This window comes from Uranotaenia lowii, chromosome 2, assembly GCF_029784155.1.
Source record: "Uranotaenia lowii strain MFRU-FL chromosome 2, ASM2978415v1, whole genome shotgun sequence".
Classification (NCBI taxonomy): domain Eukaryota; kingdom Metazoa; phylum Arthropoda; class Insecta; order Diptera; family Culicidae; genus Uranotaenia; species Uranotaenia lowii.
The window spans coordinates 181768470-181792758 of NC_073692.1; the positions used below are offsets into that span (position 1 = coordinate 181768470).

The 24289-nt window shown below is 34.4% G+C and overlaps 1 protein-coding gene across 7 annotated transcripts in view; it reads right to left on the reverse strand.

Moving 5' to 3' along the window:
• The window catches only part of LOC129743897 (atrial natriuretic peptide receptor 1), a 141703-nt gene that overhangs the window by 100526 nt on the left and 16888 nt on the right, over window positions 1-24289 (reverse strand). For 6 of the 7 annotated variants that reach the window (XM_055736131.1, XM_055736136.1, XM_055736135.1 and 3 more), the window contains exons 2-3: window positions 3969-4494; window positions 3652-3763 (exon numbers count right to left, since the gene is read on the reverse strand). In XM_055736131.1, the coding sequence (XP_055592106.1) occupies window positions 3652-3763; window positions 3969-4347 (491 nt within the window). In that variant the 5' untranslated portion in view covers window positions 4348-4494. Of the gene's footprint in view, window positions 1-3651; window positions 3764-3968; window positions 4534-24289 lie in introns of all 7 variants that reach the window. The other variant, XM_055736132.1, reaches the window with a different exon arrangement.

Genomic DNA, 24289 nt, shown 5'->3' on the forward strand with positions numbered 1-24289 from the left:
GAAATTTCAATGTCTACAAACGTGTGATGCATAATATTCATATTCCAACACATGGAAACGAAAATTACAAGATGTTTCTTTGATTTGCATTTTGTTGCATATTACCCCAGACACCTAACTGAATTATAAAAATATTTATTTAAAAATAATTACACTCAGAAAAATACTCTTACATATGCCATAAGATTCTCTTATGAAGTGGCGCCATAAGAAAAATCATTGAAATTCATAAGATTGTCTTATTACGCGAATGAATTCTGAAATGAACACCTACTCCAATAAGAAATTTTCGCTTTTCATAAGAGGGTCTTATGGAAACAGGAAATGTCACGTTTGATGAAAATAATTCAAGAAATTTGATGTTTAAAACTTTTATTTTATTATTCGGCCGACTTATTTCAAATTATATCGTGATCACTATCAGCAGCACATCAACACTCGGTATCAATAAAGTTATTCGGTAGCAACCTGTCCTTTCATCATATTATTTTAGCCAGTGGTCAGCATGCTGAAAAGTAAACAAAAAAGTACTTGAGTAAATAAATATTTTCAACGATCACAAAAAATGAAATTCTACTCAAACTTACCATTTAGAAGATCGAAATCACATTTAACTATTACAAAAACTAATAACTCCACAACTAGTCCTTTGTATGACGATGAAAAAACAGACTAATGGAATGAATTTGTTCATTATTTTTCACAATGCCGCTTCTTGTGTTTTTTCATAAGAACTTCTTATGAAAATTGAAAGAATTCCATAAGACTCTTATGAAACCCAATTTTGCACTCTAAAAAGCTGTTCATAAGACGCATCTTATGAAAATTATAATAAGAATTTGCAGAGTGTAGCGATTGTTCGAAAAATATTTTTACACCAACAGTGTTGGTTTAGCATGAGGAAACCAGTTAAAAGTTTGTAGGTAATATTATCAAGTCAATCCTGGGTAAAGTTTTTTACGGCATCGAAAAATTTCAAAATTTGTATATTTGTTGTTCGATTTAAAAAATTTTATATTAAAATAAAAACCTTTAAAAAACAAGCTTAAGGTGCGAGTTATTATGTCATCATTATTTTGTAATCATTAAAAGATAAGTTTATTACAATACATTAAATTAAAAATTGATTTAGTATGGTGTTATATAAATGTTGCATCTAACCTAGGGTTACCATACCCTTCAACGCCAAAAAGAGTACGTTGAAATCATATCTAAAAATGATAAGGAGAAACGGGAGAAACCAGGAAATTTAAGGCCATTCAAATAGTGACAATTAGTTGCTAGTTATGTGACTTACCTGCCAATTATGACTTTTCAAAAAATACTTTTTCAAATTAAAAGTTAGCGTTCTAGGTTTTTGTTCATTTTCTTGCAGATTTTTAGGGAAAAGTCAAAGGGTCGTTGGCTTATTCGAAGAGATAGAGATCAGAACATCGCAAACATGAGAAAATGTTACATTTCAAAAAGAGTTCAAATTGCTGTTGGGCTCTTTACCAACTGTATGGGCGCTAATTGCATATTTAAAGGTGCTGATAGCCTGCACAGTTTATTGCAACACCTGGGAGAAGCGTTTCCTTAAAAGCGTTTTGAAAACTTTAGAAGTTGTTGTATTTTACTTATGCTTATGCTTATGCTTATGCTTATGATACATACACAGCCAGATCTTGTCAGCATCCCGGTGAGTAGTAAAAGTACATTTACTACTCATCTTAACTCGGCCGGGCCCACTGTGCAGTATTGGACGCAGAGACAACTGGTACACAGGGAGGAAGAAACGTGGACAACAGTACCATACGTTTCCATTTAGAAGTTGTTGTATTTTACTTATATAAAAAAAGTACTGCTGGTGAAATAGAAAACTTGTTTTTAACGAAAAATTATGATTTTAATCGATTTGGGATGCTTTCCATTTTAATTCATCGTTTGGAAAACTCCACAAAGTAGAGAAGCCTGAAATACCGTGCCATGAATACATTAAGTGTTGCATTTCTTTCGGATTTCTTGTACATATAGGAACACAAATTTAAGATTTGGAAGAAATGAGTTCGTTTATCTGATAAAATTTCTTTCAACAAAAAAAGAGTACAAACAGCAAGATTTCACAAAAAGAAGAGTACGCTCATTTCTTGATCGAAAAAGAGTACATGTACTTTTAAAAGAGTACGTATGGTAACCCTAATCTAACCCCGTTTTTGCATGGTGCCCCGTTTAACGGTACTTGAAAATGTTGAACATTTCTCCTAACGCTTCTATAGTCAACTTATTTTATTTCCGTATAAGCCAAGATTGATTTTTTCAAAACCAAATTAAAATCATTCCATAAGTTTTAATAAGGATTCATTAGATTGGTCTGATCACATGATCATAAACGCTAGCTGACCATTTTTTTTCTTCGAAATAATACAACTTCTTCAATCCATAGCTTTTTTTCTATCATGGTAGATTTTTTTTGACCACATTATAACTTTTTATTGTCTCGTCAAGATCTATCGATCTATCTTTATCCAGCTATTCATAAAAAAAAATCGAAAAAATCGAGTGAAATGAGAATAATCTGATCTAAAAACAAGAATTAATCACGCTCGGGGTGCTTGGAAATGAAATAAATACCTAAATCGATCGAAAATCCACAGTGTGTAATGTCTGTGTACATCAAGAGAAATGATCAAAAACAGTGTCAGTCTGCTTCAAATAATCGTATATTGAAAGTCCGTCTGTAGTATTACTTTCGTATTTCATTGCAGACAACCTCAAACTGAAACATCATCATCATTCAATCGACGATTACTATTAATATGTTTGAAAACAAAACTATTCCAAATCCAACCTCCGTTTTCTCGAACGGAGAAATGCATCACCCCTAAAAGAAGCAAACCGAAATTGGCAAATCATGACCAACAAATGGCAAAACGGTTGACTCCGGGCGACGAACGACTTGATTGGATTAAGGCATCAAGTCAATCACTGAGTGGGAAAATCAATTGCCACATGTTTCGAAAACCATTTTGATTCCCCCGTCTGGCGTGGGGCAATCTGACTTGAAAAAAACCATCCAACCGCTCAATAATGGCAGCAGCAATAGCAATGAAGCCAGAAAAGGGATCCGCTCAAATTCGTTTCTTTTCTATATATGATTGAGCTTTTTTGGATCGACTTGAGCCCATACACACCATCTGAAGCTATCTAAAACAGTTTCCACTGTTTACCACAATTTGATCCTGAATGTGACACTTCCGAGACCGGGATAAGGAGAAAGGAGCAGAAAAAAAGTCCCGAAACGACCCGGTCATGAATGGAATGTCGCTTTTTGGGATCCATCAGTCTGGCAGGGCTTTGGATGTTTGATGTGGATGATTTGTTTGTATGGCTCGTAAAATTGTTTACATTTGTTATCGAATGGGTTTGCTTTTATTTATTTCCCCAACTCTTTCCAAGTGTAAAAACGATTTTCGTGATGGCTGCTGGGAGTTTTCTTCTTTGGAGTTTTTTCTCATTGTAAGTGTTGAGAAGGGCTATTGAGACTCCAGGGAATTCACGAAAAATATCAGGAGAATTATTAAATTAGTCGTAAATTAAAAGTTGAAAGAGTACTTTTTTGGAATGACGAAAAAAAAATCAACCAACCATTTCATGTTCAACTTTCATACATACCTTGCCTGCACCTTCAACAGCTTTATGTTATGCGCTCTGGACAGGTTATCATTAATAACTTCCAGTGCCAAATCAACAGCCGGGCCACATCGTTCCAGATCAAAGGGGGAATCTGTGGAATATGGAATGAGAACACAATATTCAGGCATTTTTTAGCAACGAATACATTCGTATTTGTCGACACAAAAGTTCGCAATTAGTGTGTTGATTGCATTCATACATGTTTTCGCCCAGTCAACCCAAAAACCAGTCACATAATTATGATAATCTTGACATCGCACTTCAACGCACCAAATTCAGTTGATAACAGGACTCACCCAAATGAGACGCCATGAGGACACCCACATTATAGTAGGTTGTAGAGCCACCATTATCTGATTCGCCATCGTGAACCTCAATCTGACCCAAATCAGTGGATCGTTTGGCCGTTCTATGGCGACCGGCAGAAGTGTCCAGGAAAAGGCCACTGTCCAAAATTATGGAGCTGCTGCTGCTACTACTGAGGTCGTCTTCGGAGTTTTCGAACTCATCCGCGCTGCGAGGAGTTTCACTGAGGTTGTTCACTATTCGCGAGGTTTCATGGTTTTTCTTTGCCGTTGTTGATCTAATCGAAGGGATCCGGGATGGTTCTGCCGGGGCGTAGTTTGAAAAATCCAATAGGACGCAGAGTAAAAATCTCCGTAGGCTCAGAATCATTGTTGGATTTTTCTGGACGTTTCTTAGACAATCTAAATCTTATGAGTTTAAAAAATGGAAGAATTTTGTGCGTTTGACATTCAGTCTTTTAGTTTTTCCACTCATCTTTTGTTGCACTTTGTATTTCACTGGTGAAACAAAAACTACCTAAGAAAATGGAATTTTTATAGAAGGATGAAATACCGACTGTCAAAGAATGTAAACATTAAATTTATATTCATGAAAAAACATAAATGTTAAGAAAAAGATGCACAGAAGAAAAAAATTCAGAAGACGTAGGATAAGAAATTATATTATTAAATATAAATTATCGATTTTCGATGTTTTTTTTAAACCAGTGAAAAAATCATTAGAATCTGATTTTCATTCCGAATCAAGATTCTCAATCTTCATTCATAATATTAACCAAATTTGATTAAAAATAATTTTCTCGTCGATAAACTTCAGATACATAATAAAATTAATGGCGGCTCCAGAGACAGGTCTCTGGAGCCACATCCGAAGAAAAGAAATTTAACAAACTATGACAAATTCACAATTCAATCTTTAAATATTCCCCAGCATGTACAGATAACTCAAACTTGAATAAATCGGATATTTGCGACCACCACTAAGCTTAGCTTGATTGATTACGAATACATGCGAACACTGTTAAGAAATTAAAACAAGCAACTTGCTTTTCACTAATTGCTTCTATACAATTTAGATCGAATTTGTTTTTTAAATAATAATCATAATACTAGAATAGGCCAAGAGAAGTTAGCCAAACTGAACTGTTTGTGAGACGATTTTTTTCGTCTCGGTTCAGAAACAAAATGGCACCGAGACACAGTCCAAGAGCTCGCTCTTGTTGGAGAGGGGGGTTGGTTATAAAAGTTTAAAAATCTATCGATAAAAAAGTGATGGAATGAGGCGGGGGTGGGATGCTGCATACGCCCTTTTTCCTCCAATTTGGTCTCCTTGAACTAAATTTGAGGTTTTTTTTAAACAAATTTAAAAATTAGAGAAAAAATTTAATCTTTTCGAACCCATTTTCTATACTAATTATTTTTTCGATATTCTTCAATACAACTTCAATCCACGAATCTGTTATTTTCCGTGTGAGAAAATTTTAATAAAAGGTGATTTTTGTTTTTCGTATACTAGGAATTAAAAAAAATGAGCTCATAAAGAAATCTCTCGTTATAAATGTAATTTTATAAATGAAAAAATAAACTTGTTGAATTGAAGAAAACTTTAAGAACTGTTCAATTTCTTTTTTTCCACTGTTTCTTCATATCAATGCAAGATAATAATAACGGAATAATAATGATTCCCATTTTTTAACTATATATTCAATAAACAAATATTTAAAATAAGATTTTGATTATACCTGCTATGAACTTAAAACTAAATGTTTTACTCCGTTACTTTTTTTTAAGTTTTAGAAAATATCGTTTTATTTTTATTGATTGTGATCTCGATTCTTAAATTTCTAAATTGAAATTATCGAAATCAGGTTCTGATATAAGAAACTTTTGGAACTATATTTTCATTGATTTTCTTTTGAATTTCAAGCTCTCATACACGATTTTTAATTCAATTTTAGCTGAAACGAAAAAAACAGTAACAAATTAGCTCTAAATGATCAATGAAAAAAGTGAAGAGTCGTATTTTTACGTGCACCATATTTCCATCAGAAGATTTCAAACTTGAAAACTTAAGCTGGGTTTCTACTTAATATTTGAATTATTATTGTGTATATGAACTAGAAGCAGTATTGGCGATATAATTGGTATGCATCTTTGAATCCAGCCGTGGTAGTCAATAATCACAAAAAAATCTTCCCAATGTTCAACTAGAGATCTTCTTTGAAATGATGAAACAATTCTGAAACAATAAATTTAATGGAAAACGGTTAGAATCCACCTGAGTTACAGCAGCGCGAAAGAGTGAGTTCACGTCACAAAATTTTAATTTTATTAAAATTTTATAAGGATCATATACTCTGAAAGCAGATTTGACCCTCCAGATGGTCGGGTTTTGACAAATTGAACATAATTATTTAATTTCTTAATTAGTTCGAGATTTTCTAATTTAAAAAAAAAAAACAAAAATGTTGATATAAAAATGTTGTGGTGAACCTCAAATAAAGACTGTGTAAACAGGAATAATTTTAACGCATGATTCCTCAATATTCAAGTGCCATTCAAAATAAGGAAAAAGTTAGAAAAAGATACTGAAAGTTCATGATTGTACAAGTCGGAATAACAAAATATCATTTTGAATAATGTAAATAAAATTTGAACAATGGTTCAGAATGAACTAAAAGTTCATTACGTGAATTCATTCCTCTATCCTGTTCTGTTTATAGTTTATACTGAGTCAATTCACGTCACAACTTTAAAGAGCCACAACTTTGCTTGTTGTTGTTCAATCGAGAAACTACGCATGTTTAATTGTGGGTAACTGTTTTCGTTACAACTTAGGCCAGAACAAATATCAATTTCTTCTTCTGTTACTTCCCCCCCCTCCCCTTCGAAATTTACAAAAAACCCGATGCGGGGAATAAATAAAGTATGAGGTATTTTATGGAAATTTTTAAAAAAAATTATCAAATGTTCGAAAGATTACAATGGAAATAAATAGATTGTGAAAGATAGTAGTTTTATCACCTTTTGTTTTCTTAATTTTGTTGATTTTTTTGATAAAAAATTACTTGATTCATAGGTTTTGCGCAATAATATTGTGTGAAATTTAGTTGCATACAATCTTTCGTGCAATTTATTCCAATATATTTGTTTTTCGCATTATTTTTTATCATTCCCCCCCCCCCCCCCCTCCCTTGCGATGTTCCAACTTCAAGTGACAACAGAAGGATCTGAAATTTGTTCCGGCCTTATTTGAAGACATCGATATTCCATCTCTACAGAGAGAATAGGAAATCAAAGTGGTATTTACTAAAGTCAAAAATAATCAATTGTAGGAGTAGGAGAATTTTTTAAACTTTACTCCGAAATATTTTTTTTTTATTACTGTTTTGCATGCAGTAACTGTATTTTATGGCTATTCATAATATGAATATTTAAAGTGATGGATTTAAGACGAAAAGCCAAATTTAAAATTATTGTTTTAAGATTACAATAACGTTTCATAACTCATTTTTGAATTATGGTAAATTAAGGGTAAAATAATTTCATGCAAGAGAACGTTTGTTTTGATTAAAAACCTCGTTTCATATTATTTTTTTAAAATGTTAAATGTTCTTATTAAATTTGTTATTTTAATTTATCGGCCTTATCGGTGAAAAGTGATGTCCTTTTTAAGAGGGACGTCTAAAAACTATGAAATTTTATAGATGGAGAGAAGGTTAGATGAAATGAAATATGATGAAAATGAGCGGGTAGAATTTATTTAGAAGCATTATCATCACATATCAAATACCACCGAATGCTATGATGTCATGTTTTTTATTTCTTTTTGGCCAAAGTTACCATCTTTCATTTCATCACCTTCTATTCATCTTTAAAATTTCATAATCTTTAGATATCCCTACTAAAAAGGACATCACTTTTCACCGATAAAGCCGATAAATTAAAGTAATAAACATAAATAAGGAGATTAATCTCTTCAAAACACTTCTTAATAATTTTATAAAATTTTTAGTAAAACAACTGTTTACAAAAAAATGCTGAATTTGAACTTTAAGTTTGATTTCACATGTTTCTGAAATCAAAGTTTTGTTATCATATTTTGTAGAGATGTACCGAATAATGGTATTCGGCGAACGGTCGAATACCGAATATTAACCTTTTCAACTATTCGACTAAACGAATATTCGGCCGAATATTCGGTTGAATATTCTGTAGAGTTTTTGTTCATTTTCCTTTTATTTCTTCCATCCTAATGTCCCTCATGTTTTTGAGTCGATTATTTTCAATCAGATGTATGATACATCAGTTATTCTTTAAGTAAAGCTCTATTGGATTTTAAAAATTTTACCAACTGTTGAAAGGACATCAGATGACTTGTCACTTCTAAGACACTTATCACCTAAGAGATTGGGTTCCAGGAAAATCAGGGACAAAACATTTCAAAACAGGTGCCAATCTATTTTGAAATAACTCACTTGACATCGAATTTTAGCCCGATGTCTTCAATATACTTGCCAACAAGAACGGTGATCTTTTACTTCAAGACAACATCGTCCTGGTCTGGACGAATTTTTTGAAAAATTTGTAATATAAATGGAAAATCTGAACATAATCTAGGTATAATTCTATACAAGAGAAAAAAAAGAAAATTACTTAAATTTAAAGTTTTCATCGAATAACAGCAGCATTGTTCAAATCGTATCCAAGGGTTGAACAAAATTTAATGTCCTTTTATAAATGAACCTCAAAATATCGTTTTGAACGCAAAATCTTAAAGTTTTCAAAGAGCAATTTGAGTATATTATTTGATTTAGTAAATAATCTGAATAAACTCAAGTAAAATCCGAAGTGTTTAAAAATATCTGGGATGGTCAGATATAGACTTTCTTTATGGGATTGATGGGCAAGCTTGGATACATAAAGAAAATCTGGAACAAACGATAATCAAAGAATAAAGCTATCTACAGTGAAATATATAGGAAACACTTAAGATGTTTTACAGGAACCTTAAGTTTCTGTTGATTTTGTAGCTTTTTCAACATTACTTTTGGATATTTTATAAATTATCCAACATCAGTTGAAAAATTCGACAAATCTGTAATTGTACAAATTTCAAAAAAAAATATTCGGCCTATTCGGCCTATTCGGCCGAATACTTAGCTCAACTATTCGGTGGGCCGAATATTCGGCTTAACGGTTTTTTGGCGGTATTCGGCCGAACGAATATTCGGTACATCTCTAATATTTTGATTCTGATTCATGATTTTACTTCGATTTCGGAAATATCTCGAAATACTTAAAACAAATTCCTAATAAAGATCATCCGTGCCTAAAAACTTTATTACGAAATCAATATTTGTTGTATATTACGACATATTTTTTTGTGAATGCAGTAATCGTTCGATCAGAGCTTATTTTTGGATTCCTTCTGGTCGTTTTCATGAATCTTTTTTTATTCAATGATATTCTGGAATATATCTTCTTAATTGAAATCTTCTAGTCAGTTTTAGGTTGCATTTTGTACAAATCAGTTTCAACAGGAAATAATATACAGCATCGAAAAAATATTGAACCAAAATATCAATTTAACTTTGTTATACGCAGTTGTTTTGAATTTGTTACTTAACGAAACAAAATCAAAAGTCGAATTTCATAAACATTAAAAAAAGAAAGATAAGAAAGTTAGACTGCCATGGTAAGTCATACGCTTTTGAAAGGCCTTCTGGAAAACTGATCCCTGTAATAGAAAATTTGATTCAATTTAAAAATTTTGTATAAAGGCAATTTAACACGTAAAGACCCAACGTCATGAAAAAACCAGGATATATTGATCCATAAAACGTGGAAAAAATGTTTAAAAATTCCGTAAACATATGTATAGTTTACGGCATTTTTCTTGTTTTCTTCAATGAAAGCGAAAAAAAATATATACTGCATGAAGGCAATAAATGTATACCGTCAGTATTTCAGTCTAATAACCATAAAAAATTTCAGTCTAATAACCATACTCATATCAATATTTTTTTTTTTCAAATTTGTCATTCAATTTAAAAAAAAACGAATAATTTAGAAGCTCTGCAGTTAAAGCAAACACAAAATTCATAAACATTTTATCGTGTAAATTTTGCTATATGAGGACAAAGTAGATAAATGATGAGCAAATTCATACTTAACACTCTAAGTAACTCAACAAAAGTTATTTGGTGTAATTTAATTCAAGGAATTGCAAGTTACATCTGTTTGGAGTTTGGCGGGCGACTTTTTTTTTAACCTTAAGCTTTTAAGTGATTAATAACTATTATTTAGGTAACAAACACTCCCACGGAGTGGACAATTTGAAAATTCATAAAATTATCAAATAGGAAAAGTTTCAAATATTTATTAGAAATTCTTGCATCTGCGAGTATTTTGTAAAAATGTCTTTCTTGTCTTCAAAGAAATGATAAAACCTCAATCTTTGTAGTGGAATAACTTCTCAAATTCAAATTTGGACAAAAATTTTAACAGTGTTTTTTTCCGTTACAGTATTAGGTTCCAATATTAGGTTCCAGGTTCCAGATCAGAATTGAGATATGTTTTAGCATCAGATCAGGGTTATGATCAGTATTAGATTCCGGATCAGAAGCGGTATAAGAATACCGTTCAAGGTTCTGGTTTCGAATAAGGGTAACAATTATGATCGGGATCTGGATTAAGTTCAGGTTTAGGTTCCAGTTCATTTTTAGGTTCCGAATCATGATCAAGCTCACGCTCAGGGGTGGTTCTAATAAGGATTAGGTTTTGCATCATGCTTTTGATTCTAACCCTGCTTCTGATTCTAGTAGTCTCTCAATTTAAAATTAATGTTTGAAATTTAGTAAAATCAATTTTTGTTAGTACACATTGTGAGCAAAGTTGTTAAAAAAAGATTAACAAAACGCAAACGCAAGATTAACGATTTTAAATTATTGCAATTGTATGTAGATTAAAAGAAGCTTTAAATAATGCAAAAACCACTATAACGAAACATTATTACCAGACTATACATGAAACACTTCTAGTCCTTTTTTTCTTACTGCCGGCAAACGACGAATGACAACTTTTGTTTTAATGGGTGTTGTTGCGAGTGCGAACCAAACACAAAATAGACAAACATTCGAAATGCCATTTTATTGTTTTTCGACAGTTCATATCTAATTCATATTTAATTTTTATATCGTGAGCATATATGAAAAATTCTAACTCTTTGCCATTAGATCGAAACAAACAAACACGTAATGCAAAAGTAACCCTCGCTAAAAATTATCTAAAGTTAAATATACCAAATAATATTTAAAGGTAGTTCATGTTAGAAAATAAAAAAATAAGCTCACAAATAACAGTGTATGAACTGTGAATACCGGACCATATTTGTTATCTCCGAAATAAGGCCAGTGCTTCGAAATTATCTCGCCTATAGAATAAAATATGCGCTAAAACTATACGCTTGATTATCATAGAAATGATAATAATATTCCTCCATTACACTGGCCCCGATTATCATTTTGCGCTGTCACGCTCATTCGTTTAAAAATCCTATTCCAGTAGCTAGGTACCTACCAATCCACTTTCTGCCATTTTCAGTTGTCCTTAACACACTACAGCAAGACCTTCGGAAGCATGTCATGTACAGCCTCTTCTACTATTTACATGGATTCGTCATCCTTTCATCAAAAGTCAGAACCACTTGTTGATCTCGGGAGCTTATTCATGATTTTTTTTGTTCGTTGCTTCTGCAGCGAATTTAGTTGGGCTGGGAAGATTTTGATTCAATAACACTTTGGTGGCAATCTGTCAAGTGGTATTCGTATTGTATTTTTGAGATAAACAGGAGGAAAAATTGAAAAAATCTATGTCTAGTATTTGACAAGGCTAACGAAATGTGGAAACTGCAATTCACCCATTATTTCAAATTGATTGACACGATGAATGGATAAATATACAAAGAAAACTGCCTCCAAATGCGACTGTTTTCAATGCAAAGCACTTCAATAGCTCCCAAAAAGATGATACCTACTCTGTTTAATTTGGATCTATAATCGTGCCATTACGCAGAAACTGTGATGGAGTGACAAAAAAAATCAAATGTGTTGTTTTTGTGCTGAAGGAGGACAATCGGCTAAATTCGTTATATAACTTCGACCAAAAAAAAAATTTAAGTTATTTTGAAGCTCAACCTTCAGGAAACAGAAAACGTAATAAAAAACAGTCTTTATTTATTTACTATCTTTATTATAGATGGCGCACGTGTTGTAAAAAAATAAAAGTCGAAAAACTTCATCTTTGGACGCTATCTCAAAACCACTTGAAATAACATCACAAAAATTTGCACATGTGAACATACTGTTATACAAGGCCGTGCGAACGGGGGGGTTTTAGGGGTTTAACCCCCCCCCCCCCCCCCCCTCATGTACGGACGCAGGATTCCGTTTTTAGTGTCCCACGAATTGGGTCCCAAACGGCTGACGAAATCGGGTGAGCAGGAAGCAACAATGGGTCATCAATAGACCAGCGATGGCGGAGCGAAGTTGAAACTAATCAATTGTAGACGTAAATTTCGATTTGCAATTCAGTTAATACCTTTTGTATTGAAACTCAAATCTTTACACACAAAAACTCAAAATAACTCGTGTTAAAAATTGGTGTTTAACCAAGAAGTGTAACTAAACAAGTTTAACATTTGAAACCAACCAATTGATCTTCATAATTCATTCATAGAATACTTATTTTACACATTACAATTTGGTAGCCATATGAAAGGTATTGAACACGCACGATAGTCAAAATCCTAGTATCGATGACATTATAATTAACCACTTTGGTTGTTTAAAAAAGGTGAATGTCATTCCAAATTTTATGCTGATATGAAATATTCCTCAAGAAACCAATTTCAGCTTCAATTGTATTTTTTATTTCTTATTCCTAAACTCCATATACAAAAAGTTTTTGACATATTACTAAAGGCCTCAAATTTCACATTTTTCCTAGATGCAAAGAATTTAAGAGATGATTTTGAATAATTTGGGTGCCCAAATCAAAATATGCAATTAGGTTTTGTCTAACAGCTGTGTTTTTTAAATCACTTTTGAAAATAGGTGAAAATCATTTAAGTAATTCTTGTTTGACTTTTTTGATAAATCTTTGAAACATAAAAAATGTAAAAAAGGGTTCAAATTAATTATCCACTTTCCTCTAGATCGCAACTAATTTTGGTTTCTGCGAAAAGTGCTATAGCAGTCTTCTACTTGTTCATGTTTTTCCATTAAAATAAAATTAAATTTAAGATATTTTTAAGCGAAAAACAAATGCAGGTTTCAACAAATTGGTAAAATTAATTAATATTATTTAAGAGGAGAAATCACCGTGAATTTGTTTTATGAAATGAATTTGCGGCTTTATCGGTGAGGGTTAAAGAGTTGAAATGAAAGACGGATAGAAGATCAGAAGAAAATTCTAAGGTGGTGAAAAGAGCGAAGAGCATTTGAAATAGAAGCTTGACCACATACTAAATTCTTTGTCCCACACCAATTAACTGTATTGAAGAAGTAGTACCCAATAGAGAAGGCACTACGTTTTTCGATACAGTTAATTATGGATGGTTCGACCGCCATGTGAGTGTGCACATGTGCCGAACGGAACGGCACATGTGCACACTCACATGGCGGTCGAACCATCCATAATTAACTGTATCGAAAAACGTAGTGCCTTCTCTATTGGGTACTACTTCTTCAATACAGTTAATTGGTGTGGGACAAAGAATTTAGTATGTGGTCAAGCTTCTATTTCAAATGCTCTTCGCTCTTTTCACCACCTTAGAATTTTCTTCTGATCTTCTATCCGTCTTTCATTTCAACTCTTTAACCCTCACCGATAAAGCCGCAAATTCATTTCATAAAAATTAATTAATATCTTTTTTATTTAAAATTTTCCTACTAGAGTCGGACATGCTTGTAGTTAATGATATATTCCAGTTTTATAAAAACTGTCAAATTTAACTTTTTTAGATCATGCATCATAATCATCATCATTATTATTTCTAAATAAACTAAATATAATGGACAAATAAGGAATCAGTTTTTTTTTAATTTCATGAAGATTTGATAGAGCATCCCGAGCAGACTTTTATGGCAAAATTATACCTAATTTTGCTATCATGCCTTGAAAGTAAAATTTGGTATCATTTTGCCCGAATAAAGGTGGTACAATGCCAAAATTTGGGTCTCACTTTTCATATATGGATACCTCAATAATCCCAAGTGTAGGTTTCACTGAAAGCTCAATGATGCCTTGTTTAGCCAACGTTTCTAAACAAATTTTGAGGGCATAATGATACCACTTTAAGGTTCAATCTACTGCCAAAACTTGGCATCTTTGTGCTTTCAAAATTCCTTTTGTAAAAGGATGCTAAACGAGGTATCAAAATACTTTCTGTGAAACCCAAGTTTGGTATAACTGTGTTATCCGTTAACGAAAATTTGTGTCATTCTACCACCTTTTTTCGAGATCAATTATACCGAATTTCGCAAAAAAGGCATGATAGCAAAACAACTCATTCCAATGGTTTACTCCAAGGTGTGGATATATTCAGGAGGTGTTACCGAATATCGAATTCCCGATTCAGCCATTTTGGCTATGTAGGCTATGCAACTATGCGGAACTCATGAAGTTTGTTTACCAACAAACCACCGAAAAGCTGAGCAAAAAATAAACAAACTCCATTGAGAGCCCCGCTCACTCCTCGCCTACTTACTGTGAAAGTCGGAGAACCTAGTGTATCAAAAGACCTTGGTTTACTCCATCCGGCTGCACTTATGGTTGCATATATTAAGGCGTTTTCACACCTTCACTTCATCATTTAAAAGTGGGGTTAACGTTCTTAATAGGTATAACTTATATGACACTCTTCAGTGTTAATTCAAATCGCCTGCACTTATGCAAAAGTAGCTACATCGGCATATCACGGGCTTTGTAACGCCGTTATATGTGCCCACTTGAACTGACTATTCAATGCTATATATTTTAGTAAATGATTCGAAGGTCGCTAATTATGGATCAATTAGCCGAAGGGGTTTAAGTGCAAAAATTAGAAATTTTGAATTTATAACTACAAATGATTTTTCATGTTTCAAACTATATTTTGGGTTTTTTTTTTATTTTTTTTACATAACTACTTTTACGAAATAAAAATACAAATTTTTGAAAATATAGTGAAAATTGCCAATCACAACAAATTAAAAGCGCGTTTTCTCGAGTATAGCTGTAAGGCATTTAAACCTCTTTTATCTCAGAGGGCATCAATTATAAAGTTAATCATTAAACGGTGTAATAATAAAAAAGGAACTTTTAAATTTGAAATAAAACATGCCTTACCGGTTTTGTCGTAAGTCATCCAGCAGCTCGTGCTTTCTTCCAGATTCTTCTCGGTCGCCTTCCCTAGTTAAAGTCATCATCAGACCGTCATTAGTCATTAGACCACAGTTTCTATGGATCGATTGATTAGTTCAATGAATGTGATGGTATCGCTTAAAGAAAATAGCTGTTAGGAAAATTAATTTGTTTTCGGAATTTGATTATATAGGGTTAAACAGGAGAGGTACGCTTAGAATGTTAATTATGATAAATTTAAACGCAAAATGAAACCATTTGTACATTGAATTAAACCTACTTCATACGGTTTCGGTACGTTAATTGCCTCAACGAGTTGCAGGTTTCCTAGTTTTTCGAAATTAACGTGAAACATTTTATTCTTCAAACTCAACAACGCGCAAAAATTTTGTTTTGTCAAACGTTGGAATCGATGGAGACTGGTTTAATGATAAAGTTCCAACCGTACATGTCTAAAACCTCTTAAAACTGTTTGAATTACGGTTACCCTGCATGATCAAATTTTCGAGAGGAAAATCAGACGAATCGAAATGAAACCAGTTCTCAAAATAAATAGATGAATAGATATTATATAACGAATCTGTTGGAATTTATATTTCAACCATTCCCCATCGATTAATTTGTATTACAAAAACAAATATCGTTATAGATGAAACAAATTCTGTCCTGTTAATTTTCACGCGAGCTGTATTTTTTTCTTATTTTACGAGCCTGTGAGTTACGTTGCAAATTAAAAAAAAAAAACAAAAACAAAAAAAACAAATTTTCCAACTGCAAAAGACTGTACTTCGACATTTAACAGCTGGCCAGAGATACATGTATGGAGGCCTTATCGGATTTAGATGAATCCCTCAGATTCAAAAAAGGCCAAAAAAGCTGCAAACACCTTCGGAAACAACGGTGGTAATCCAGGATATTTCGGCACATTTCTAGATTTGGACACGAACAATTGACATACCTGTGAAAAAGGGCTGTTGTGCTGAATTTCGCTCAGGCTCCATTTCAATTCTCCAGACTATACGGAAGTTTCCACTCGGCTCTGTGCTCTGTGGTCTAATTGAACCTCAGCTTAACTCAGTCGAGTGGAGCTCCTCGTTCGGACATTACCAGCGGCCGAATCGAGTCGTTTCTGTGCTCTCTCGCGGATCGGTTTGCATGGGATAACTTGTCAAATCGGTTCGCGTTGCGTTCGGTCCGATCGTCGGGCGGTGAACGGGTGAGCTGAGCAGTCAGAGTCGGAGCGTTTTCGTTCGTTTGGGCGCTTGGGATTTGTATGCTGCGTTGTAAAATAGTTTGCGTCCCTGGTCCGGACCGGACAGGCAACTGGTGCCGTGTGATTGGCTCGACCGACCGGTCACTGGCAAAGCAAGTGCAATTTCGCTCCTAATTGGGTCCATTTGGCAGGCCTTCATTGATCGAAGAAATTATACACAACATCCAATCAATTTCAAATGTTTTACTAAAATGCTACATTAAACTTACCTCTGGAAACAACGGAAAATTATTTAAACTACCGGGAAACAAACTATTCTTAAATAATCACTGCGGTCATGAAAACGGTAAAAACACAACAACAGATTTGTTTACTTTTTCCGATGAATTTGGTTGGCCCAGTGACATTGCGTGTATGTCCAAATCTATTTTGATTGATTTTTTTTTTTTTTTTTTTTTTTAATCAGTTTATTGTCGTTTAGTATAACTTAACTTATGTACAAATATCAATACGATTCAGATTGTCAAATGAAAATCTAATGCATTTAAATCTACATTGTAACTGCAGTCATTTACAAAAAGAATGAACTTTGCTAATAATTTCAAAATTTCAATGCGTTTTGACTGCCCTATTCTGTCCAGCATCGGCGAGCACAAATCATTCACTAAAATTGGTTGATGACCATCGAACAGCATGTTGATTTTTTGTTGAAGCAAGCGCGCACCGGCTCTTACTCGTTGACAACAGAAAAATTTGTGAGCTATTGTTTCCACATCGCCACAATACTCACAGTTTTCGTTGGGTACCCGTTGTAGTCTGCAAAGCAGTTTACGATGAACTATCTTTTCGTTGGTCCAGATGTACAGCAAAGATCTCTCGCTCGAGGAGAGTTGAGGCGATGAAATATTTCCCCATATGCGTTTCCAATTGAGGGCTGGCTGGTTTCTTTCCACGCGAGGTTGATCTGTTTGATCGAGCAAATAGTTGTGCAGAATTTCCGCCGACGGGTTTTGTATAATCTGGCTTGGTAGTTGGGAGTGACTATTTAAAATCAATTTTAAGCACGGAAGATCTGGAGGATGATGTGGGTGGTTAATCTGTGCCTGTTGTATCGAGATCTGATAAAACGGCATACAATGCGCTTCAAGTAGATGTCTGTTTATCAGCATTGCCTTCGTTTTTAGAGCAGGCAGATGCAGCCCTAATCCACCGTTTCTTTTTGCTCGCGCTAGTTGTTGCATAGGTACACGTGCAACAATGCCTCGCCATATGAAGCTTCCCATCGTAGCCGTCAGTTTGCTGGTATGAACACAGTACGGAGCAAGGTTCGACGACATGTACCAAATTCTTGATGTTATAAACGTGTTCAAAAGTAATATTTTCTGGCACACATTAAGGGAGCGCGTTGAGTGAAGCCATACAAGCCGAGAAAAGTTCAGGACAAGAGCGTCCCAATTAAGCCTCGTCATATTTCGTATCGAATTGCAAAATACGACACCCAGAATTTTGATCGTCTCCCGTGTCTCAAGCCAAGGAACGTGGATGGAGTTTTCATTCACCATTCCGATATCTATGGCTGTTGTTTTTGATAGGTTTAAGGTAGCTCCCGAAACTCTCTGGAAACTCTCAAAAAGTTCTCGCATTCGCTCTATTTTTCCCGCACAAGTTACTATTGAACTGATATCGTCTGCATATGCGACCAGCAGATCAGCTGCACAGACCACTTTTAGCTGTTCCAATAGTGGATGGATGTAGAGCACGAAGAGATGCATGGAGAGAGGGTCTCCTTGACGGACTGATCGGCTTATCGGAAACGGAGCGGAGAGATATCCATTTATTAACAGCTGAGAAGAAGATTGGGCATAAATACGCGTGAGCAAATCCACCAGACGCGTATTGATCCCCAGGCGTGTCATCGTTTTGAACAGGTATCGGTGATCAACTCGGTCAAACGCATGGTCGAGATCAAATGAAATCAGTTTGCCGCGTTTCTTCCTAGCCGTCAGTTGTGCTATCCGGTCCTTCAGCGCCAACGTGGCTTGGAAAATGTTGCGACGATTGTTGGAGCACTTTTGCACATCACTGAGCACATGGTTTTCTTCAAGCACATGGTTCAGTCTGTCTTTAAGTATTCGGGAGAGTATTTTGTAATCACTGTTCAGCAGAGAGATCGGGCGGAACGAGCCTGCATGGTTGCCAGATCCGCGTTTTTTAACTAACACTATAATTCCGGCAACAAATTGTGTTGGAATGTTTGAACTGATTGCTTCGTTCAGTACCAAGTTCAATTCACGGTGTATCACATCGAACGTTCGAAAGTAAAATTCTCTAGGAATACCATCGGGTCCCGGAGATTTGTTTGGCGCACTATTTTTTATGGCTTTCAGAATATCACTAGTACTTATAGCGTCCATGCAGGCATCGTTCCGTCCATTTACTTCTGGAACTAAACGGCAACACGGGAACATTTCTTCGTTTTCTTCTTCCACTGGGACGTGTGCATAAAGGTTCTTAAAATACTCAACCATGTGCTCTTGTACTGCCACTGGGTTATCAATCACTTCACTATCTTCGTTTTCCACTGTTCTAATCGTTGTTTTTTTACGAGTTCTCTCTCCCAGTTGGAATGTCGAAAGCGGTTCTCCGGCAATGTAGGATTCGTTTGCTCGTACAAAAAGTGTTGTGAACCGTCGCTGATGGGCCAACATTTCAGCCTTTATTCTATTTATGTTCTGGATCTCTTCCGGGTGGCGATAGTACCGATCATACGCTGCTTTGAGGTACACGTAAAGGCGCTGCTGTTCGCTATGAAAATTTTCGAAGGCTTCTCGTGATTTGCTTCGAAAGAATGACTTTATTTTTGATTTTGCACAAAATAGCCACCAGTCCATCCATGATCGGTAGTTTCGCCGCTGTCGAGTCCAGAATTGCCACCTATTCCGGAAATCGTCGACACATTCTTCAGTTAGCAGATGAGGACGAAGGGACCAGTATCCTCGATTTGTGGGAAGGGTGGGGATGGGAATACAGATTCGAGTAGTTACAGCTTTGTGGTCTGAGAAACAGCAAACATGTACATCAGCTGTTCTCAGCTGATCTTGCAGGCCAGTGCTGACGTAAAAACGATCGAGCCTGGAGGTTGAGTTGAACGAAATATAAGTGTGGCCTGCGTCGCCGGGACGTAGTTTTATCCACACATCATGAAGCTGCAGCTGTTGGGTTGTGGCTTGTAAAGCAGGGCTCATGTTGTATCCCGTGGCATCGGATTGCCTCAGAACACAGTTAAAGTCACCTCCGAGAATAATGTGTTCTGTTCGATGACGAAGATAGTATGCGAGCGTTTCGTTGAAAAATCTTTCACGATCGGCTCGCATTGCTGTTCCTGAAGGTGCATAAACATTACATAGCGTTGTGTTGTTTACCCTTACGGCAGTCAATCTTCCGTCTGTACTTTTTTCTGTGTGTGTGTGTCGAATGTGTTCCTTAAGTGCTATTGCTGTCCCTCTTCTGTTGTGATCAACATTTACCACTACGGTATATCCCGGAATGGAGAGTTGTTCACTGTATACCTCCTGCAGAAACACGATGTCCAGAGCCAAAGTTCGGATAAATGTTCGAAGCGCGTTCAGTTTTGTAGTGTTGGTGATTGTATTGATGTTTATGGTGCCGATATTACAACTGACCATAGCCATCACATACAAATATCCTCTTCTTGGGTGGAAACGTTGCCGTCAGTAGCTGTTTTCATCTTTTTGGTTGGTTGGATTTGTTTTCCTCTTTTCCTGCTGTTGTTCGAAGAGATCGAGGAAACAGAGATATCCGTTTCGTTCCCATCAGTTTGGGTGCGCATGGTGTCGTGACTTCTGAGTTGGATGGTTGTGGTGGAGGTGGTGGAGGTGGTCGGCTTGGCGGGAGGTGGCATGAGTGTTGGCTGCGATTTCTTGACGACATCGTGCTGCACTGGCTTGTCTATAGCGGCTGTTGGGGCTGTAGTTGGTTTTGTTGTGATTGTTGTTAGTTGTCGCTCTTGAACGCTTGTTGAGGCGCCCAAGGGCTGTACTGGACGCTTAGTAGCGTGAGCTTGGTTTGACTGTGCGTTCATTTTAGCGACGTTTGCGTAAGTTTGATCTGCAGCCAGTTTCTGGACAAGCAGTCTTTTGTTTTGTACACATGGAATGCCAGTGTGTACAAATTCTCCACAGTGTCCACAAGTCTGGCGCTGCCCTTTGTAGGCCAGACCCGTGGTTTCTCCGCCAATAGAGACGTGTGATGGTATGTTTCGCAACACAACCATTCGAACCGAGCGAATTCCCGTCGGCATACCACCGAAAAATAGTTTTTCGTCCCACAAAACATTTCGAATCGTGAGAACCTCTCCATACGCCTGTAGAAAGTCAGCAACTTGCTGGTTGGTGATGGATCGAGTAAGATCAAACAATCTCACTTCCACTGCGCCATCCTCCATTTCTATACGTACTTTGTACGTTTTCCCGTTGTACACTAGGGAGTGTTTGTCGTCGTGGTCTTGCACAATTTTCTGTGCGAGTTCGAGGTCAGTGACCTCCACGTAGAAACAACCAAGTCGGCGGTTTGGTTGTATAAGCAAAACATCTTCACGCTTCAATCCAAGCTCGTGAGCAATGAATTTATGCACTTCTTCGTTCGTAGGTGGCTTTGGAGCCATCGAAAAGTCTATACGGAATGTGTTCTCGCGGCGCCCCATCGCGAAAACACCAAGCGCGGCGGCACTTAGTCCCCGACGAGTTTCCAATAACGAAAAAAAAAACTCAGAAATTAGTCCGTGTTCGTCTTCCGGTAGCAGCGATAGAAAAACGACCGACTGGCTCGGAAGCTGAGCGCTAACTAACTGTTATAAGTGAAATTACAGGAGTTCATAAATTTTTTGAATTTTTGCCATTTTTGGTAACAGGAAATCAAATGTGCTGTGTTTTCAATATAAATGACATAAAATCGTGTTATTTCAATTATCAGTTTCTTGATCAATCACTCCTATCACCAAAAGTGTCTGCACCTGGACTATATCAGTAACATATTGGTTTCGATAAGTTCGTAAATAATTAATACATATGTAACTGCATAAATACTGAACAAATTTTTAACTGTACTATAAACGCCCTGAATGATCACTAGAAGCCAATAAAAAATACTTTTTGAAACTATGAAATTTCAACCTTCTTATTTTAAAACGTTATGAGTTTTTGAAAGTCTGAAACACAGCCACGAATAATAATAATTACCTATAATTATTCGATTTTTTTCAATTTCAATTAATGATGTTTATACTCAAACATTTACAAATATGTACTTATTTTTAATTTAAGATAACTGTATGAACATGTTTGCAACATAAAAAAAGCTTGAAGTTGATTATATTTAAAAATAAAATAAAAAAAAGTTAAACGTTTTGAGTTTTTCACTGTTTTTAATTTTCTCAGACAATATATTTTCGTACTAGCTTGGTATTTTATGAAATTAAATTGAAAGAATTTTCATCCCTTTAACGCATGACTTTTTTTAAATGGAAAAGCAATTGTTAATTCAGTGGAATAATAAAATTTAAATCCGAATAACACAACTGATCAGTTTCGAAGCAAATACTTTGAGTTAACAGGGCTTACATTAAAAAAAATGTGTTAAGGTGAGGACATAAGAATTGTGAAATTTTAAGATGGCTATAATTTTGCAAAAATACGTTGGTAAAAACATCATAAAATTGCGATGTCACTGCTTTTCTTTCCAAATGAAAGATATCTTAATGACGCCTTATTTATACGACAAAATGTTTTCAGTTTTCAAAATAATCAAACCTTAATGATGCCTATTTTTGCAATGACTGAAAAATTAACCCTAAAAATGGCACGCACTATGCTGTTTGTTTTCAGTTCGATTTATGTTTAACACCTTATTAAATCTGATTTTTCATAACAGAAAATTGAATACCAAATCATGCTATCATTTTGATCTAACTTTTCTGTTCTATCATGATAAATGAAACCTTAATGATGCCTCGTTTTGTTATCTTGGAAAAACAAAACCAAATAGTGCTTTCATTTTGGTTGCAATGCCTTATTAAGGTATTGTTTTGGTATCATATTTTGACTTATTGATGCTTTAATGAAACCTAATTTTGCATCGGGAAAAATATGATACTTAATTATGCTATCATTTTGGCATTGATAGCTTATTTTGGTTCCTGTTTGCTATCGATTCAGGCATCAAAGTCTGCTCGGGATCAGTTATCAATGATTGATTTCACTTAAAACTGATTAATTTTTAGACTTATAAACTCCATATCATCGATATTAGAAACGTATATTTTTCAACTTATTTAGTTTGAATATAAAATTAAATTAAAGTTACCGATTTTTTCTTATTTTAAATTTTCACATGAATTTTCCGATTTTTGTAGTCAAACATTTTTAATTTCTTTAGAAATAATTTAAATAAGTTGCTCATTGTTTTTCAAGTCTGAATTTTTGTGCTCTGAAAACATAATAAGCCTAATAATCTTTTTTTTTAAAGAAAAACCTAGTTTCTACCTTTTGTCCTTTCTAGGACCCAGTATTTCATCTGATGGCTTTGAAATACTCAAAGCTTAAAATTTAAAGTATAAAACTTGCGCCTGAAAATTTATGAAGGTTTTACTCATTTTTATTACTTTGAATAATCTGATTTTGATCGTTGATGATTTTTTCATTTATGAAAAGATTCGAAATTATTCGAAGCAGTAACTTTAAAGCTAAATTATAATGGAAAACATTTATTAAATAAGTATTTGCTTTGTACTTTGAATATTTATAACAAAACTTCAATTTTAATATTTTTATTTTTATAAGTTTCTTATTGATTTTTTTAAGAAATCACCCATTTCCCAACCTGTACTTTGGCAATAAAGCTTTCAATGATGAACTGCACATGTTGTTTTATAAATATATGAAGTAATAATTTTAAACTTCAGAAATGAACCAACTTGGGTTGATAACTGGACAAATTAAAAAATGATGTTATCTCTAATTTTGATCACTAGTACTCTTGAAATAAAATAAATATCTTCTTTGTATCAAATTAAATTGATTCATCAAGTAGGTAGGTATTCTCTCAAGTTCAAAATGGATTTTTTTCCTTATCAAGATTTCACAAAAATTTTGATTAAATATTTCTTCAAATTTAAAATATTACAGTGGAGTATTTCAATCAAGCCTTCGATTGAAAATGAAGGAAAGGAATGTTAACTAAAAGGATTAATAAACATAAATTATTATAGTTTTGCTGAACAATTTTAAATCATGATTAATTTCTTATCTTTTCTAAAATATATTTTAGAATTCAGATTTAGTTTCTTTTTAAATCCGTGTTAAATTGATGAATTTTATTTGTATTATTCTTATGCCCGAATCTTTTATTCAAAATTTTAAATCGCATTCATTTTCTGTATTTTCTGAGATATTGATGTTACATTTGTAAACATGTTTGTTACATGTCTAGTTCAGTATAAGGAACATTATTTTCAATAATTTATTGATGATTTGCCGGAGAGAGCAATGATTCAAAACTTTGAAAATCTTGAATTGCCTGCTGTTACAAGGTAACTTCGCTGAAAATTTCATAAATTTTCATTTATGCTTTCAAAAGCTATTCACAAAACAAAGTGTTGCATTTTTTTCGAATACAC